General features: G+C 47.5%; 1 protein-coding gene across 3 annotated transcripts in view; it reads right to left on the bottom strand.

Annotated features, from left to right (window-relative positions):
* Positions 1-209: 209 nt before the first annotated feature.
* Positions 210-20,662, bottom strand: part of MAML3 (mastermind like transcriptional coactivator 3) — a 417,019-nt gene continuing 396,566 nt past the window's right edge. For 2 of the 3 annotated variants that reach the window (XM_003984990.5, XM_045055851.1), the window contains exons 3-5: positions 12,793-13,038; positions 8,600-8,684; positions 210-3,807 (exon numbers count right to left, since the gene is read on the bottom strand). In XM_003984990.5, the coding sequence (XP_003985039.3) occupies positions 2,810-3,807; positions 8,600-8,684; positions 12,793-13,038 (1,329 nt within the window). In that variant the 3' untranslated portion in view covers positions 210-2,809. The remainder of the gene's footprint in view (positions 3,808-8,599; positions 8,685-12,792; positions 13,039-20,662) is intronic. The other variant, XM_006930850.4, reaches the window with a different exon arrangement.

Here is a 20,662-nt window from a genome sequence, read left to right as displayed (position 1 = left end):
CATCCCTTGGGGTGAAAATTTAGAAAGTTTTAGTTGTGTGGTTGAGTTAAAAAGACTGGGAATGGTTGATCTCCACTGTTAAACAGTTAATGATATCAAGAATTTTGAGACAAGAACTGCAGTTAACCAATTAAAACCCAGGCATAAGTATATCTGTTTAATTAAAGCTGGAGACCCAGTGACAACCCTAAAGTAAACTATACTTGGGGTTGATTCAGATAATGATCTTTTATTTGTTTTCTTTTCTTTAAAAGTGGTATGTCAACATCACTTCATTTCTACATTTCCGAGTTCTGTACATAATTCTTAAAAGGAAATAAGCAATGCTCAATGTACAAAGTAAAAACAGAAAACTAGAAAAATCTGAATAAAATGGAGCAAGTTGCCATAGGTCATACAGTACAAATTAGTCATTAGATGTCATCTGAAGTGCGATACCACTGCTGTGATGATGAGTTAAAGAATGAAATAAAAATACTCTATTTTAAACAAACAGTATATATATATTTATATGTATATTTTTTTTACAGATAGTAGACCCAGTGATATCTGCAGTATTGTAAAAACTTATTTACAAATAACTTTTTTAGACATTACATATACATCAGCACCGTAGTAAAAACAAAAACAGAAACAAAAACAAAACGACCTTATTAAAATCTACCTCTCTATTTAGTTGGTCCCAGTACTAAGCATTTGGAGGAAGCTTTTACAAGGTAACGGAGCCCCCTTCTCTCCATCAGCCACTCCCAGTTTCTCATCGTTGCTTATATATTTGTTTCCTGTACCTTTCAGAAAAAGGTAATTATGCTTTCTGTCTTCTTGTTTGTTTACTTTGTGTATTTTTTTTGTTTTTTGTTTTTTGTTTTTTGGTTTTTATCTGTTTCCACTCAAGAGTTTCCCTGGTGGTGGCCCCTCCCCAGGCAAAGGGCTTACGGTCGCCTGCCACCACCTCTTCCCAGGGTACAGCCGCTGCCTGGGCTCTCGCCCCCCCCGCCTCCCCTGCTCTCCATCCTGCCCCTTGCTCAGGAGATCCACTACCCTGGGACGTGGCGAGCAAGCCAAGGGCAGTGTTTGCCTGCCTGCCTGTCTCCATCCTCTGGCCCCAGCTTCCCATTCGAGCCCCCTTCTCGGGACCCCCTCTGAGTACAGCCAGTCCAGCCTCCCACAGCCTTGGCCCACGTGTGGCGCAGCGGGGTCCATGTGAGCGTACAGAGGGAGCCAGGCTTTCGGACACGGAGCAGGTGGGTGGTGGGAGAAAAGCACACGCCATTCTTACTCCGGATAATAATTATGCCACATGGCCTCCAAAAACGGGACAGTGGGAACAGCAAGGACTAAAAAGACAAGCCTTACAGGAAGTGGTAGAGGTTGTCATCCCTTCCGACAGACTTCGCTTAGGGCAGATTGGAGTGATTTACAAAGAGAACGACTGTACAGGACTTTCTGAGCGGATTACTTTGCCCGTATGGGAGGAATTGTATCTTCCTTCTTTTCATCATCAAAATGTGTAAGGTGGGGCAATTGATTTTTCAGTTCCTTGTCTCTCAGTGTTTTAGATTTGTCTTTCCAGTGAGTAGCGATTAAGGGCAAGGCCAATTTCAGAGCAACACCCCTGGGGTTTTTCCAAAGGGAGCCAGAGTCAGCGACCATCGGGGCCATTCCTCCCAGGGTGTCCCAGAAGTGTCAGGTGTGGCTCCTATAAACCCACTGTCGAACATCAGAGGGGCCTGCTCAGTTCCGGGCAGAGAATATTCACTCGACTACATGTTAGAGAAAAAAAACTCCAGTGTTGCCTTTGCATTTCAGGCACGGTCTACATTCTTGCATTTATTCTGATTCTGCCCAGGACCCCTAAAGACAAAAGCTTCATTTCTTCTAGAATAGTCTGTAAGGAAAAGCAGGGGTAGGATGGGGTGGAGGCAAGAAGGAACAGGGTGGGGAGGGGTGTGGGGAAAGACGACACAGCATCCAGTCGGGGTCTCTCCACCCCGTGGCCACCGGAAATAGATGTGAGCTGCCTGGACGTTATCAGTATCGCACCGAGGCCCCAGGAGGCTCCAGCCCAACTGCCCCGGGGAACCGTCACCACGGTCACCAGCAGAGGGCTCCCTCCCCCAGGACTGCCGGACAGACCCTTCTCTAGGCTCACGTGGCTTTCCTTGAGAGGCAGCTAGCAGCAACGCCTCTAAAATTCCTGAGGGTCATCACGGGCAGCAGACAGGCTTGTAAGATCCTTTGTAGTCTCCCTGTGACATCTCACTGTTCTTCGTGTCCACCCTCCAAACACAGTAGCACGTCTTGACGCCTGACAGCTCTTTCCAGCCAGAGTTCAGCGCCCTTCTGACCTGCGCTCTTGGCCTGTGCCACCACCCAGCAGCCTCCGTGGGATTCTTCCCGGCCCCGGGCTCTGCGGTCTCCGGAGCTGGGCCAGGAGGGGCTGACGGACACCCCACACCGGGCAGCAGAGTGACGGGCTGGAGCAGCTCTCCCTGGGCCGGGCGGGCACAGGGAGTGCGGCGCCGAGGGGCTTCAGATCTGTCTTCCCCACCTGCCTCCAGTGTGTCTCCCTCTCTCGCAGCAGGGACCTGCGTGGCGTGTTGTCTTGAGTGCTGTGTGAAAATCAGGTGAAACGAGGCCCAGTGGGGGCTGCGATTGGCACCTGGATCTTTCACTGTGGGCCAGCTGCAGTTTTGCTCAGTTTCCGTGGGTCAAAAAAACGAAAAACAGGGATGGCTCGACATCCTGTTTCTTTCTCACGTTTTAAGCTTTCAGCACTAGAGTTGTGGCTCTTGGGGCCTCCTCTTGACTAGGGGTTCCCAAACAACTCATCGAGCTCCTGCATCCACTCATCCCCCGGCCCCCCTTTGATGATGGAGTCCACGAGGTCTGCACTGTCCGAGAGGCCGGGGAAGGAAGCCCCGGCGGCTTCGCCGCTGTAATTGTATGCCATGTCCTGAGGGGGGTTCCGCTCGTAGGCCTGGCTCTGGCCGCTTGGGGCGAAGCTGCCACTGGGCATCTGCTGCTGTGCCGGGGGCTGGCTGAACGCTGGCATGCCGGGGACACCTTGGCTTAGGCCGGACATGACCATCGGCCTGGCCTGGCCGCCGCCTTGCTGCCCCGGCAGCGGTGGCATCATCTGCCGACCCATGGCAGCTGGGTTGAGGGTTCTCACCGCGCCGGTGTTAGCATCCACAACCTGGCCCAGTCCCTGTGGGAAGTGTTGCTTGGTCAGCCTCGGCTGGCCAGCCTGAAGTGGGTAGCTCGCACCGTTGTTGAATGATCCCAGTTCTCCACTAGTCCTCCCAGGCATCCCCTGTAAGCTCCTCTGTTGCCAGCTCTGCGTTCCCTGCTGGACCGTGCCCATGATGCCCTGCAGCCTCGGTGGGCCCTGGGGCCTTGGCAGAGCCTGGCTCACGGGCCCTTTCATCTGCTGGTGCTGTTGGCTGATGGCCGAGTTCACCAGCATGCTCTGTCCAAAGCCACTCACCATGCCAACCCCCTGCCCGGAGGCGGGCTGCCTTGGCCCCTGGGCTTGGTTGTGTGCGATGCTCATGCCACTTTGGTTTGGGTGCTGCAACATTTGGGTCATTCCTGGGCTCATACTGTACATTCCGGGTTGGCTGGTAGGTGTGTTACTATAAGGGGCCAGTCCCATCTCCGACTGGGCTGCTGCCGTGGCCATTGTCCCTGGGTTCTGGGAGGGTCCCATTCCCATCATGCCCGCATTCTGTGCCATCAACCGTGATGTTCGAATGCTCTGGAGGGCTGCCTGGCTTCTCACGGCTGCTATATCCTGGGGAGAACCTGCAGGGGGAGAAAAATGGACCCATTCACTCATCTCAATATGCACGTTACTGTAACACGTTGCTGGAGTTTTCTTTAGGAATGACCAAATTCTTTTATATGAAAAGATCCACAAAAGTGATTATTTTTCTGACTGTAACATATGCTGATTACAAAAAATTTGCAGGACGCTGAAAAGTACAAAAGTACTTAAATTCCCACCATCAGAGATAACCACCACTGTTTTATAGACACATGAAAATAGGGATCCTACTGGATACTGGACACGTGCTTTTGTAGTTGTCTTGATAACTCTGTGATTATTATTTTCACTTGCAGAAGCAAGATGTTTCTCAATCTTCTGGATAGGATGCCACCCTCAACCAATCAGATACCATTTTTCTTGGAGGTGAGCGGGAATTCACCTCCTGGGCTAAATTAAGAAGAAATGGCCGATCACTTTGTGTTTTCTCTTTGTGATGTGGAACACGGTTCAGTAGAGAATACTATCAATAAAGACCATTAGACTAATTTCCCTTAAGACTTGAGTAGGATTTGAGAGGTTAAAGGCCACTGCTCCCGCTAAGAAGCTATTTCGACAGATGGGACACTTTTTGGATCCACTCTCTAGATTTCCACACGCTCCAGATTGTCTGAATCATAACATGTCAGTGCACAATGGCCAGCTTCCTGAGCTAGAAAAAGAAATCATCCTGCTACTTGCTCTTTGGCAATGAACTTTATGCATTTCTCCGGCAAAGTCCACTCACTCCTTCAAATCGGCAGTGACTACTTCTCTCAGCAGATTGCTAACACGGTTTTTAATGATGCTGTTTAAAAGTTGGCCAGAGTCTGAATGCCAAGTCCCTCAACTCTAATTAGGCATTTGAGTGAGTCCTTCTTTACATGTTCCTAAGAAATTTCCAAATCAGCCAAGAGAATAGAAATGTCACGCTGAGAACCCCAGTCAATGCTGTAAAGGGCTAGGAGGTGCACAAAAATGAGTTTTTCCTATGTTCCAGCTAATGACTGAGTCTCTAAGACCAAGAAAAATAGTTTTTTTTTCCCTGGACATTTAAAAAAGATGCAGCCTGGGGGCCAATCAATATTATAAGCAAATGTGATACTACCTGCAGCTGGGATGAGATGGGATGAAAAGCCAGACGAGAACAGTCTAGCCTTGTTAAGCTTGGCACCTTGGCAGATAAGTGTGTTTCTGTCTTCCTGATGGGGTTATTGATTTCTGGGCAGCAACTATGTCTCCATATTTTCTTTCTTTCTTAAAGAAAGAAAATTATGGGAATTTTGATTATGACTTAAGTTTTTGTGGCCTGAGATCAATATCATGCTGCATTGAGAAATGAAATGGTTACTGTGGGGAAACCCGAAAGGGCTGGAGAGATCCCTAGAAATGTTTCGGTTTTCTGTTTTAAGCTTCATTATATCGAAGTGATTTAAAAAAAAAAATCAAAAGTTCCTGTTAAACACTGGATGGTGGTATATATTGTCTGTAATCTTGTTACGAAGTTTTGTGACCTTAAGGACTAAATTTGTATCGACTGCATGGCCAATCTGATCAACTGTGGTGAAATGGGTTATTGAGTTGTTTGTAAAAAAAAAAAAAAATTTAAGGAGAAAATATTGCTGACTCGGAGACTGATTGGCTAGACCCAAACTGCATAAACAGACTGATGAGCTGCTGGAAAGAGACAAAAAAGACTTCCCTTTTTTTTTTTTTTTTTTTTTGGACATTTTTGTTGTATGTTTATAATGGATATGTTGAGGGACTGGATGTGGTCTGGGCTACTTTTGTGAATGACAAATAGGTTCCTTTCTTTAGAGGACAGAAATGCTGCAATGCCTTTTAAGAGGTATTAAAGCATTAATCCGAGCCAACCTTTATCTTTAGTATAAAGTGACTGTGCTACCTAGGTATAACTCTAATGAAAAACAAAAAAAGGCATTTTAAAACCAGCAATCAGCTCCGTATTTTCATCCTAGGTACAAAGAAACAAACCTTTTTTATTAATCTAGTTTTATGCCTTCAGTAATTTTATTTATTTATTTATTTAGAAAGCTTATTTATTTTGAGAGAGAGAGAGAGAAAGAGAGAGCACAAGGGAGGGGCAGAGAGAGAGAAGGACAGAATCCCAAGCAGGCTCTGCACCGCCAGTGAGGAGCTTGATGCGGGGCTCGAACTCACAAACCGTGAGATCGTGACCTGAGCCGAGATCAAGAGTCGGAAGCTTAACTGACTGAGCCACCCAGGTGCCTGACCTTCAATAATTTTAAATATATAGAGAAAAAAAATGCAAATGTGTCCAAATAATTACCTTGTCTTTATCTGATTACTCTATCGGTTAAATAACAGACTAATTTTCTTCTTCTTCTTATTTCTATCTAAAACTGATATTATTGTGGGACACTGTACTCAAGTTAATTTTCTTATCCACTGGTTAATATCACCATGTGAAAATCTTCCATATTCAAATAGAGATCACATGTAATTTTTTCTTAAAAGGGTCTGTTTTCTCTTTTTACTCACAGGAAGCCTATATTTGTGAAAAATAAGCATTTCTCCATAGGCATGCAACATTGCCCAGAGGCACCATACTCAGTAAGAGAAAGATAGTCATTAAACCTTTGAAATGTGTAGTGGGGGAGTATGCGTACGTTCCCAAGTAAGTGATTCCTAACGAAACTCTCCAAGGACAGTATTTCTTATCTATACCAATTTGCTATTTTCCTAGATACACACTATTATGATATCTAGGGTGTTAGTAAAATAAAATAGAGAAGAGAGTGAAAAAAGAAAAAAAGTGCCTCATTTAGCTCAGGGACCGCACCACGGCCCTGGGTGTTCAACTTAAGTACAGCTAAATTTCCAGGTTGATTACCTGTGGGGTGGAGTTTTAGAAAAGTTCAAAGAGTAGAACTTTTAACCTGGACCCAAGGCATACAGAATAACTCATAATACAGAGGAAGCATTAAATGTTGGTGGGTCCCTTTATTCCAAAAGATAATAAATGAATTACGAACCTAGAAAATGCAAGGGCCACTATGCTGGGTTTATAAGATTTTGTATTTTTAATTAGTTCTTGATATAAATCACCAGTTCGTAAAGTGTGGCCCTTGGGCCAGCAGCAGCAGCAGGGACTTCTGGAAGCTTGTTAGAAGTGCAAATTCTCTGGCCTGACTTCAGACCTCTGGAATCAGAGACTCTGGGGGTGGGGCCAGGCCATGTGTGCTTTTACAGGCTCCGCTGGTGATTCTGATGCAGCTAACGTTTGAGAACTACTTGTAGAAACCTAGGAAGGCTCTGTGTCTGCAGCAAAAATTATGCGTGTAACGGTGACCATTTCCACACCCCCTCTACCCATGACCAAGTGAGAAACAGAATTCTTCAAAGAATATCGGCACTGATTTAACACACATAACACCTGTGCACAGCTTCATTCCTTTTGTCCTCCCCTGGGTCAAGTCCAAAGGGGTCTGATACATGTGTTCCAGGGGTGGAAGGGAGTGGTAGCTACTCAGGCCACTGCCTTTCCACAGGCAATCTTCACTGAGATCTGGCCGTGAACACCAGTGGCTTTCAGACTCTTTAAACCACGACTCACAGCATGTGATCCAGTATATACACATACTGGTCTACAACAGAAACAAAAGTTTCCCTTATTATGATACACTCTCATCATTTTTCTATTATATTCCTTTTAAAAAAAATGTTGGTTGGGATCCATTATCTTTACAACCTACTTGTGTGTTGCAACCCAAAGATTGAACAATGCTACCCGAGATCATGAATTTTTCACCCCCTGTGAATTTTTCACAGTCTACGAGAAGGGTAGCACTTGCGACATGCCACACAAAGTCTGTATTCGTTTATATATATGCATATTTATATGCAAGGGGCCCCATAGCTTCTGGCAGATTCTTAAAGCGACCGGCGACCGGTAACACTTGAGAAATTAGGACCCAGGATCTAGGTCCCATGAAAAGGGCAGAGGATGGGAATTAGGGTTTCTGCTACTAGGCGACCCCTCTAGCTCCTTGAAAATTCCTGTGATGAGTCTGGGATGGTTGTCAGGCTGATCCTCTACCCCATACAAGACCCTCAGGGGTGCTCTCTATTGGAGATGGAAGGGATCGATATTTGAGTGGACTTTATACTTCATAAAGGAATGATAACACTGAGCACACAATATGCCCCTTGCTACTGGGCCATGAGTCATCAGGGTTTCTGCAAAGGGCAGCAGGATCAAGACAGTCCAGTCAAACTCAAGGCGCTTTGGTCTTCTAGATTCAGCAGAGATCGGTGGTTGCTGCAAGCCAGATTCTTCCCAAGTGGATGTCTGAAGTGGGGGCTGTGGCCAGCGGACATGCTGGGATTAGCGAGAAGGATGTGGCACAGGACTGTTCCTCCCATGCTCCCTGAGATGACGATCCAGACAAAGACAAGGCTGATGGTGGACTAGCCAGGCACCAGTCGGTCCCTGTTGGCTGTTAAACTATTGAAATACTTGTGTATCGTTGGTAAAGAACAGTTACCCCAGCCCTGCCCCCCACAGCCACTCTGACCCCTGCCGGGGCCAACCAGGGCCTCTCTGTGACGCAGCCACCAAAAGGTTAATGCCTGCCACAGCAGAGGGCTCCAAAAATGCATTCTGACTGACTGGCACCCTCAGTTTTAACATATTTTTAATATTACCTGAACCCAAACACAGCACAGAAGGCAATGTCACTGGCTACACGCTCGCTCACACTTCACGGCTGGAAGGTATAAAACGGAAGAGGTGTGCACTGGCCTCACCTTGAAACTGATTGACCTGCTGCACTGGGTATGGATTCCGTTGCTGTTGGAGGTGCTGGCGGGGTAAATGTGATTGCTGCAGCTGCTAGAACGACAGGACAAGGACAGGGAGGTGACATGGGGAGAGACGATTAAATATTGTGGCGGCTTTGAGGAAGGCAGTTTTTTCAAAAACTAAACTTTGTGTTGAGGAATCAGGTGCATCCGGGCAAGTGTGCAAAGCATGGGTCTGATGGATTTTCACAAAATGAACATATCCTGTAGCAACATAAGCAGCATCTAGATCAAGAAACTGAGCACCGCTAGCATTCCCCTCATGCCCCTTTCCAGTCACGACCCACCGCAGGGACCCACTTCATCTGACCAGGGAGTCACCTAACAGTGCAGACTAGTGACATCTGCTTTTGTGCTTCGTATAAGTGGATTCATACAACGTATTGGTGTCTGGCTTCTTGCATTCATCATTATATTTATGAGGTTCATCCGTGTTGATGCGTGTAGTTGTGGCCTGTTCACTGTCACTGTTGAGTAGTATTCCTTCCTATGAATGAATACACCATGGCCTACTTATCTACCTATTCTACTCATGATGGGCATTTAGAGTGGTTCCTGTCTTGGGCTGTCACAAATACTGCTGCTATGCACATCCTTGCACGTACCTTTCGGTGACTATCTGGCATATCTGATGTGTAGACTTGCTGGCTCACAAGGAGTGCGTATCGAGGGAGCCAGTCTTGGCTTTGACTTTCCAACATCAGCTTGCAAGTCTTCCTTAGCACTGTGGGACCCAGCTCAAGGGACGAGCAACTGATTTTTAATGACCTAAATAGCTGCTTCCGGTATAGGAAGATGGGATTCTCAGGGGCTATAAAAAAGGCTAATCTTATTCCCACCAGGCCACACTGCCTGTAAAATACATCTCCGCGAGTAAAATATACAGCGTTTAGTGCCTTAAGGAAACCGCGTGGGACTCCACATGTACCAGGAGCCAGAGGCTTGTGATTTTTGTCTTTCTTCTTCCACTCGCGGGGATTTTGCGCTGCCGGAGCTGTTACCAATCTACTGGAAAGGCTATTATGATCATTACCATGCTGTATGTGAAAAGGGAAAGAAAATAAGGGTGAGGTGGAAAGAGCAGAGAAAGGGGTTTTAGTTCCCAGTCTGCCGTCAAGTAGCTGCGTGACCTTCGGCATGTCATTTAACCTCCTTCTGCAGCTGCTGAATATTCATTGAGCACCTTTCATCCGCAAGGGCTTATAAAGAACGTAGACCAAGGGCCCTGCTCTTTAAAGTGTTCATTATAAAAATAACACACATTGGTCACTTCTTAACACATGTGTTTATTTCTATTTTTTCTTCTTTGTTTTTGTTTCTGGGCAGCTCTATAATTTTCTCTTTCTTTCTTTCTTTCTTTCTTTCTTTCTTTCTTTCTTTCTTTCTTTTTTTTCTTTTCTTTTTCTCCACAAGGCCAGCCAGCACTCTGGCAACCAAAGAAAAGAAAAGCCTCTGCCCTGTTCACCTCATCCTGGGGTGCTTACCATAGTGTTTTGCACAAAGTGTTGAAATTAATTAATTGTATAGATAAAGTATAGACAAGAAACCATGCTAATCTTTTAGGCAGCAATATAAGGGCATTATTGAGTAAGCTTCTCCTCAGCCAAACTTCTCATATTATGTAAGAACTTAAGTGTCCACACTGACTGGGCAGAAGCCCTGGGGTGCCCTGTGGTCGGCTGGGGGTGGGAGCCTCCTGTTCCAGTCCCGGGGCTGTGCCTCTCTGGCTCTGCGATCTCTGATACTTCCCATGAGCTCCCTGGCCTCCAGTTTCTTCATAGGTAAAATAAAAAAGCCTCCGTGATCACCAATATTTCTTTCCAGTCTAAAATTCTGGGTTCGGTTGAACCTTTGTGAATAGATGTGAAGTGCCGTGCTCCAAATAAGGCATTACGTGTCAACTCATACCTGCCTTCAGCCGGCTCTGTCCTGATTTCTAAAGCCACCGGAGTCATTGTAAAGTTCCCAAAGACAGGCAGGATCCCAAATCCTTCTGTTCTCCCTCCCAAGTCCTTTCAGGAAATCCCAGGACCTCCAATACGCTGCTTTCAAAACTGCTATTACTAGGCACTTTCACCGCTGCTGCAGAGACCAAGACCATCAGCTCAGCATTGATAGGGCAACATTCGTTCTCAAAACACAAAGGCTGACAACCCACCACACGTAGACCCCCCCAACAGCCTGCACGGACAAGCTCCGTCTCCGGGCACGGGCAGGCTGCTGCACTGAGTTGTTTCCGAGCAGGCCCTCAGTTTCGCTTCTGGGCTAGTCCCACTGATGGCTGGCAGTCGTGGCCCCAGCTCTGACATCACAGTCCATGACACCAGGGTCACGTGACAGGTCACCACATACGCGTGTACAGTTGCCGAAGAATTTTCCACACATTACTCTATGTCATCCTTAAAACGGTTATCGGAGGAAGGCCGGGAAATTATTAAACGTAACCTGGCAGATGAAGAGAGTGGGGGAAGAGGTTTTTCCAGAATCAGACCACAAGCAAAAGGTGGGACACATCTGGAGGCTGAGTAAAATTCTTTCCTTGGTCCCTCTTCATTACTTGGTGCCCACAACCTGCTAAGGAATGATACCATTTCCCCATCTTTTCCAAGGGGCCCTGGATCTCTCTGTGTGTCGGCTCCTTGTCTGGGCACCCTCCTGGGGCAGCTCTCCCTCCACTCTTGTGCTTCCCTCCTTGTCCCCTGGGGTTTGGCTGCCCTCGCTGAGTGGGGACAGCCCTGGCTAGCACAACTGCGTTTGCCTGGTTACCCAGGCTCCTATTTGCGCCTTGGTCACAGCACACACATCAGAGGCCATCGCTCACAGTATCAGGCGCACCTGAAGTTCCCCGGGATTGGCCAAGGAGAGGATTTACAAAGCCCAGCTTCCCCTCGGCGGCTTCATTTATCACTGCCTGAGAGATATTAGCACGGTTCCTTGTCACACACCTTATGCAGGGTGAGAGGGAGAGAGGTTTGTTTGTACAAGAGGTGCCAGGCGGCTGACTGACCTTGGTAAAAAGGGAGATAATTACACAGCTGCTCAGGAACAAAAGCAGAGAAGGGAACATAAGCGAACTGTGTTCAACAGTACAATTTTTCTATTTGGGAGATGGCTGGTGTTACTCTGAACTGCTGCTCTTAGTAGGGACCTCAACATGCCTGTGTCCCACGTGGTATCTTGGAAATATGGGGTGGAGGAGGCTTGATAAGTTTCCAGAATTCTGATTATATTAGGAACCTTCTAGGAGGGGAACTGTAGGGCAGAGCTTTGTTGGGCTTTAAGCCTTGGGAGACAACCTCACGCCTACCTCCTATAAGAGAGAGAGAGAGAGAGATGCCCTGTGCAGACTCCCACAGGAGCCACGTAGGGATCTCTTGTGGAAGGGCTCACGCCTTTCCTGGGATAATAATCCTGGATCAGGCATGGGCATCTTGTAAAACAAAACACATTGAAACCTACAGAAGCAGCTCTCAGGGAAGGCTTTCTTTCGGAGCTGGAGGAATTCTATGGCGAGGGTGGACAAAGATGCCTACGGTAAGATTTATTCGTGTTAGGCCTTCCTTTAACTCAAAGATTTCTTGAGCTGTTTTAAAGCTGTTGGGAATTTTCTTAAGTTTGCACCCTTTCTGTGACCCCGGGTTCAGGTTTCCAGGTAGTTCTATAGGCCCTATTATTCTGCTATTGTTCCTGTCCCATTGTTCATGACCAATTCTGCAGAATTCTCCTCAATCCCTCCTCCTGACATTTTCCTTCAAGAAACAAAGTTCTCTGAGTTATTTTCTTTTTTTCTTCACGCTGGAAATATTAGCCTCTATGAAGAATGTGAGGCAGCCTCCCTACCCCCATACTGATTGCGCAGACCCTTGTGCCAGAAACCAGAAGAAAAGAAGGCAGGCTTGAATCGAAGAAATGTCTCTGGCAAACAGGCCTTCAAACTGGTGGCAGAAGCCTGTCTTTTAAGAACAAACTAATTCATTCTAAGAAAAAGCCGAACTAATGGAAAGGTCCAAATTCTGCAGATTCTTCGGCGATCCGGGGAATGCTAGACTGTGAATCTCTTGACAAAGGACACGAACTGGAACTCTCTCGCAGACACAGGGCACCGAATAAACGCCTGCTGAATGAATGAATCATGTTACCTGCTCGGCTAGAATCTGCTGCTGCTGCTGCTGCTGCCTTTGCTCCCGCAGGAACTGTTGCTTCTGCTGCTCCATCAACTGGGCCCGCTGATCAATGAGCATCTGTTTCATGAGGGCTGCCTGGGGCTGGCCGCCTAGGAAGCCAGGGCCTGCGGGACTGGCTCCGGAGACCATGCCGCCGGAGCCTGGGGGCACGGAGGACTGCATGGGGCCTGTGGTCCGGGGAAGTCCAACTGGGTGCTGTTCCTGGGAGGAGAAGAAGAGAAGAGAATGCAGAGATTTCATATTTGAGAGGAAGCATGGGGGCAGGGGCCCCAGCTTGCGGGCCTGCGGGGTCCTGAGTCGCACGCATTCTATTCCCATAAAACCCACCCAGTGGTCCTCAAATCTGGCCTTACCACCGTGGAACTGGAGAGATACAAGGGAACGGTAATGGAGCACGGCTCTGGGAAATCTGACAGCAAGGTCAGTCTGTTTTGGATGAGACTGATGACGGGACAAAGGCTGGATGTTCAGCTAACATTCTGCGTTCCTCCAAAGGAAAGGGAAGAAGTCTTCAGGCTGGGATCACCTTAAGTCTGGAAGAGACAGCGTGCCCCTACCTCTTAATCTTTCCTGCCTATTTGGCCTAAATGGACTTCTTCTTAGCTAGTAGGAGAGACATTTACAGAAGAATTCTGGAATTTATCAATCAGTAGATTTACTAATTAATGGAATTCCAATTAATTGTGACATTTGAAAGCTTTGCTGCATGTAAAAACAAAATTCCTGCTAGCGGGGGTCGTTGATGGTGAGAGCTGGGAATGCGTTGCACTGAACAAAGATACGTAATCTCCTGACATCTTTAATATACTTTTTTAAAGTTTACTTATTTTGAGTGAGATATAGAGCACGTGAGCAGGGGAGGGGCAGAGAGAGAGGGAGAGAGAGAGAGAGAGAGAGAGAGAATCCCAAACAGGCACCGATGTGGGGCTCAAACCCACGAACCGTGAGATCATGACCTGAGCCAAAGTCAAAAGCCAGTCGTTTAACCGACTGAACCACCCGGGCGCCCCCGACATCTTTAAAAATAGGGCTGAGCCTCCTGTGTCTGGGACAATTTATAATGTGTGGGTTAATTCGGGTCTTCTGATTCTACAGTTGTCTCAGTCAAATGATGGCAACTTTTAAGGACTGGTTCTTAAGGAGTAGGGGGTAAAGTAGAGACCTACTCACAGAGTCAAGTGACTACTTGGAGAATGTGCTCACAGGGAAAGCCTGTAACAGCCAGGGTTCACCCGGGAAAATGTGGTATGTGACCATAAAATTCAACTTCTAGATAGTTCCTTTCTTATTCATCTACCAAGCAAGTGCTGTCTGAATATTCCGCCTTTTAATTCATTCACATTTCAAGTAATTCATCTGAACACAGAGGATCGGATGTCTGAGATGAACACAGATTAAATGGGCACACATGTAAGGACATACCCATAGTGTGAGGTACCATCATGTCACCAAAATAATACAAAATGAGTATGAATAAGTCTGAAGTTATTTAAATATTTTTGTATCCAAGCAAACTGGATTTTAATATTTTTTCCTACTTCTGCCCTGCTACCTTTTGGTATGGATACAGTCAATCATGCTGGCACTGTCCTCTCAAAACATGAGTTTGATCCCTGGCTCTCCTAGAGACACAGTCCTGGATCTTATTCCCCACAGCCTGGGTTTGTGTACCTTCCCTCTGCTGTGTGATGCTCAGCCGTCGGTGCTTTTCTTCCCAGCCTAAACTGGGTCTTCAGCTACTCTTCTTTCCTCCCTCCACCCACACAAACACAACAAAACAAGCAAAGCAGACAAAAACCTCCTTCTCTTGCCCTGGAAACAAGAGGCCGAGAAGTCCTGGATAGTTAGTGCAGTAGCCCAGGTCACACTTAGCAAATGGAAGAATTGGAAATAGCAGAACTGGAACCCTGATCTTGAGTTGAAATTTAGTACTCCTTCTGCTAGCACGGGCCTTTAGAAGACTTTGGGGCTGTGGTGCTAAGTATACACCTGAGAATTGCTTGTAGATCCACAAGTGTCCTGGGTTCTACTTTTCAAACGGAAGTGTTATTGCAAAACCCTTTTTGTCTTTGCGTATTTCCTCTACAGACGATTATCAGGTAGAGAGCCGTGAAGTATCTATGTTAAAAAGAACTTAGACTCCCAAAGGCCAGGAGCCTTTATGCTACCAAAAAGTTTACTTTAGGCCCAAGCCCCACAGGCATCACAATGTTTCAGAGTCTCCCCTTTTCCCTCAATAATTGCTGCCTGTTTCCAAGCCCTTCTTTCCAATGGGATAAAGCTGCTTCTTGCCACCTTTAGGAACAAATGGCTGATTGACTTAACACTTTAACAAACAAATTCACACTGAAGTATAAACAGTTAACCAATCAAAAAAAAAATACAGGTACACCGTTTTTTTTTTTTTTCCTGTGTATTTCAGTATATTTGACACTTTCCAGTTTTTTCTTAAAATTTTTTTTTTAATTTTTTTTTCAACGTTTATTTATTTTTGGGACAGAGAGAGACAGAGCATGAACGGGGGAGGGGCAGAGAGAGAGGGAGACACAGAATCGGAAACAGGCTCCAGGCTCTGAGCCATCAGCCCAGAGCCCGACGCGGGGCTCGAACCCACGGACCGCGAGATCGTGACCTGGCTGAAGTCGGACGCTTAACCGACTGTGCCACCCAGGCGCCCCTCTTAAAATTTTTTAAGTTTATCTGAGAGCGGGGGGGAGAGAGAGAGAGCACAAGCATGCGTGGGGGAGGGGCAGAGAGAGAGAGGGAGAGAGAATATCCCAAGCAGGCTCTGCACTGCCAGTGCAGGCCCCACTCGGGGCTCAATCTCACAAAGGACAAGACCATGACCTGAGCCAAAATTAAGAGTCGGTTGTTTGAGTGACTGAGCCACTCAGGCACCCTAATATTTTCCAGTTTTGATAAGGAGGAGAGGAGAAAGAAAATGAGACCCAAGGGAAGATAAAGTTTGCTTCATCTAGTTTTATGAGGGCTGGTCTGGGCTGGCCCAGGCTGGCCCTGTTTATCTTTGGGCACTTTTGAGATATTCTGGTCCTGTGTGACCAGCCCTGCCTAGCTGGGGCGCATGCCCAGAAGTGGTAAGTAGTAACCATTGCTTTCCCAGCCTTTTCTCCACCCTGGAAAGAGAGGGAGAGGCAAATGAAGTGACGATGTTGCTATATCCAACCACTTTTGGCCCTTGTCTTCCTGGGGCAAAAAGAAATACTTCAGAAGCACAGTGTGGGGAGGGGGTGGGGGATGGGACTTTCCCAAAGAGATAGTTAGGTTATTACTTCCCAGGATTATGTATTTCTCCAAATGACCCCCTCCCAAAGGTTTTGCCTTCGGGTTTCTTGCTGAAGATCTGAAGACCTAGGGGGCAGGAGGGCTATGTGCATTTTTAAGGGCTTGCCTTCCATATGAAACATCCCTGAATCTAGGTTGATACACCTTGAGTACTTTCCCAACAAGCTCTCCTGCATTCAGCAGCAGGTGAGTGACACCACAAGCCCCACCTCAAGCGTGTCTTCCAAAGTGCAAAGCCCTCCAAGTGACTTGCCTTACAAATGGAGCTGGCTGGCCATTAACTGTTTCATATTACATGGCAGCTTTTAACCTCCAGTCTAAGAGAGCTTAATGAGCAATCGCTCGTCGAATTTCAGGATTTCAAGCCACCGCTCTTGTTTCTAAGGAGGACACACACTGTGTGTGCAATTAGAGAAAACCAGGCTGAGCTTTCGTCAGAGAAATGTAATGCCTTGAAGCCAAATGATGCAGTATTTTTAGTTTTAATTACTGGCTCGTTCTCCACCCCACCCCCTGCCCAGCGACCTCCCTTGCCTTCTACCAAGAATCTTAACTCACTAGCTTCCCCTAAGAAATCCAACTGGCTTCATAGATCTTCATTACTCCCCAAACCTCCCCACTCTTCAGTAAAATAAAGGGAGGGGGGAAAAATCAAAACGAGTGAACCCATTTTACATAGCTCCTTCCTCGGGGAAAAGATCTTAGCAATTTTCTAAGGGCTGGAGAGAGGTAGGAGGTGTAAAAAAACACCCTACCTCCTCCAAAGAGGCAGTTTTCTACTTCAAAAAACAGCTGTGGTAAAAATATCTCCCAAGAGCAGCCAGCTGTTTATTTATAAATCTGTGCGTAGCCAGCTTTATTTCTCTTAAGTGTTTTCAAGAACAAGCGTAGTGTTTGGGTGAGAGGGGCCGGGATTTCTGGCGGCGACCCAGGAGCGCCGGCTCCGGGGAGGGGGCTCACAAAAGGCTGCAGGTGAGGCCCCGGGGAGCTGGGACCTGGGGGAGAACTGGCTGGAGGACGCCCGGGGCTTCAGCCTTTTCCCGGAGGTGGAGGAACAAGGAGCAGCTGCTGTTCTCCCCCTGCCCCAGCAGATGGTGGTGTCAGCCCGGCGCTCCGGATTGCAGCGCCAGCTCCGCCCGCGCCACCCCCCCCCCCCCCCCCCGCAGATGGCTTAATCATGACTCCTGTTCCTCACCCCCCCCCACCCCGCCCCCCGCCCCGCGCGTCTGGGCGGACGCTGCGAACGTGGAGCCAGGCAGTCAAGTGTTACTGCGTACAGCAGGTAGCCTGGCAACTGAGAGCATAATACCGAGCAGATGGTGTTCGCACGGCGTGATGGACATCACACACGACAGCCTGAGACAATCCAGGAATTCCCTGGTGACTCGAGGCCCTCTTTACACAAAATGAGTTCTCTCTCCATTGCCGTGTATCTCTGGGGTTATCTCCCCCCGCCCCCCTCCCCGATTGACACCGAACTGGTTTCTTATTACCGACTTTCCTGCCAGCCCGAGGGGAGGGAGATTTCAGGTCGGGGTGGGGGGAGGCCGGGGAAGGAAACGGAAGGGCTGGGAGCTGGAGGAGATGGGGGGTGGGGGTGGCGGTGGCACCCGGAGAGGGGAGGGCGAGTGGCTTGCACCAGCCCCCGGGGCTGACCGTCCGAGAGGAGCAGAGTTCCCCGCAGCCCGGCTGCACAAAGCCGGCGCGGGAGGGCGGCGCTGAGGGCGGCCTCGGCTCAGTCTGCAATCACATGGCCCACGAACAGCCTAAATGAAATTTAGGATTTTACTTAAAAAGTCCCCTGGGGCGTAATTTAGCCTCTTGACTCGAGCCTATATGCTTACAAGTCCTTAGGGGGCTCTAAGAAGTCAGGAGTGGGGCGGCAGGCCCGAAGATGCCTCTCAGCGCCGGCGTCTCTAACAAAGAAACCGCCGAGGCGGTCCCGGGCGCGGGCGAGTTGCCCCGCGGCCGCGGAGGTCCTCAGCCCGCGCGCGCTGCCTTTGAGCCCGAGAGCCGGGCGCGCTCAGGGGGCGGATTTCCCAGGCCCCTGGCACACAGTGCGTGCCTGGGGCCAGGAAGTAAATGCATGCGGAAGGCAAGCGACGAGAGAGGAGGGCTGTTCACGTAGGAAAAAGTAAAAATGATAAAATGGATGTCCCAGAAGAGATAATCTGTGCTTTTCACACACATTGAACTGGATCAAATATTAGGGAAAAAAAAAAAATCTCCAGCCCAAACGGAATATTGCCTAGATTCTATACATCAAGAGGCTCGTGTGTCTAACCAATCACCAGTATCCAGAGGCTTTCTCCCTGCAAAGATAACTATTCAAGTTTTAAGTTTCAGAAGAAGGAAGCGTTTTCAAAGGAGGAAAGCTAACGTTTCACGCAGAACATCACACTTGCTGGGAAAGAGTTCAGCAGTTTTATGTCAGAGAGCAGCACAGGATGAATCCAAAGCCCGCTGCAGCCTGGATGGAGGCATCTGGCTGTGACTCCGGGAGGCTCAGGGTGGTGAACCGGCATTCTGAGGCCCTGGGAAGCCATGTGACCTCTCAGTTTCAGTCCCCACCTCCTCAAATGAAAATCATACTGATAAGACTCCTCCCTTGACAGCAGAAACTTTGGAAAGAGTTATAGAAAGAAAATGGTTAAGCAGATGCTCAAATCTCTCCCACTTCCAGTTTGGGCAGTTCAGAAACAATTATGGGCTAAATTAAGTGAGAGGTTCTGAAAGTGTGGTTCCAGGATCAGTAGCATGAGCATCTCCTGGGAGCTTGTAAGAAATGCAAATTCTCAGGCTCCACCCCAGGCCTACTGAATTGGAGCCCCTGGGAGCAGTTTCACTTGCCCTCCAGGTAACTAAGATGCCCTACTGTTTGAGAATCACTGGGGCAAATACTAGTTCTGGTTTGTGGGCACTGACTGCAACCTGGGGCATCTGAGCTCTCTGCCCCTGATTTAGATGGCAAACCCTGCACTTTAAAAAGCAAGTCAGAGTGCTGTGTTGCTTTTAGGTTTTTATTGCAAGTCCTTCAGCATTTGGAACAAAACTCTTAAATTTTCAGAGGGCTGCTCAGGCAATGCAACCCCAAGAATTCTGAAAGGAGCCCATGGCCATGATTCTTCCAGGAAGGTCGGGACTCCTGCAACTTCGCTGTGCAGGCTGAACAGCAGCCAAGATTAAGGAAGGGGTGAGGCCACTGAACTCCCTTGCTCAGGCAGGAAGCACAAACATCGCTAGACTTCCCATCTCTTGGTCTGATGTATGGTAGAACTTTGGACAGCTATGATTTGAGGAGGGTTCTCTCTGTTGGAAAAGGTTCTTCAAACTTGGGAGAAAACCAGAAGCAACAATGGAAGAAGACAAGTTGCACTTATGGGGCACCTACTGGATGCTTTCACTTGCATAATTAAACACATTTTGTTGATTAAGAAAACCTGAGTCTCTGAGTGGTTAAGGAACTTGTCTGATGACCCACAGCTGGTGATGGTGTCTTTGGGATTCTCACTCACCCACTGACTGAAACGTGCATCTGGTCTAAATTGAGCAGACCACCCAAGACGGCTGTGGACTAAAGAGAAGTGGGAAGGGGGTGGAAGGGAGAGAGGAATGGGCACAGAATAAAAAGGTAGAAACTCTACAGGGATCAAAGGATGAAGCTGAAAGAGCACGAAAATATGCATCATTTTTTTTTTATATGTTGCCTGATACCCCAAATTAGGATGCTTCTATGGTATCAACTTTGACATTTAAAGAAAGGGCATAAGATTAGACCATTCAACCATAAGTAGAAGGAAGGAACAAAATAAAAGAAAACCTTAGAATTTTCTTTGAAGTTGATCAGGTGTCAGGGCAGAAACTTGGTTTCAGGATGGTGGCTTCATTTACAGACATTCTTTGTCCTCGTCCAGAACAGTTTTTCACGGTGGGTCTGGAGCTTACAATAAATTCACAGCACAGCCCCAACAGGCCCCACCCCATACAAAACCCTCTGTTTCTGCAGATTATTGAAGAAGGTTGGATAAAAAGATTTGTTTTATGATCTGTGGTGGTTGTGTCCCCATGACGATTGAATTTTAAGGCACTTTACCAATTTAGGAAGCTTATCGCTGAAACAGCAGAAACTTGAGACCCAGTGGTAAGCCTGTTAAATGGGTTCAGCAAAGTTCTTTCCACCGGGAAGAAGGAGCAGCTTACATTGGAGGAACCCACCAGGCCTGGATAGAAACGTATTTCCATCATAGGCCCAGTGGCTGGCACACCCAACCATCTACAAATAGCTTGCTATTATTATTACTGTTACTGTTGTAACCTCTTGGTCATGCAGCTCTACAAAGTCAAGGTGAGGGGAAAAGCTGTGTTTTTGGTTCTAGTTTAGCTTTTAAGGCAATGAGGAGGACTAAGACTTTAAACTTGGTTTTCCCTCCAGATTGTCAACAGAATGGAGATGCTACCCAGACATTTAAATATATATATTTTTTAATGTTTATTTATTTTTGAGAGAGAAAGAGCAAGCATG

This window comes from Felis catus, chromosome B1 (genome assembly GCF_018350175.1).
Source record: "Felis catus isolate Fca126 chromosome B1, F.catus_Fca126_mat1.0, whole genome shotgun sequence".
Classification (NCBI taxonomy): Eukaryota; Metazoa; Chordata; class Mammalia; order Carnivora; family Felidae; genus Felis; species Felis catus.
The sequence above is the reverse complement of the archived record's forward strand: the minus strand, read 5'-3'. Positions and strand labels throughout refer to the sequence as shown.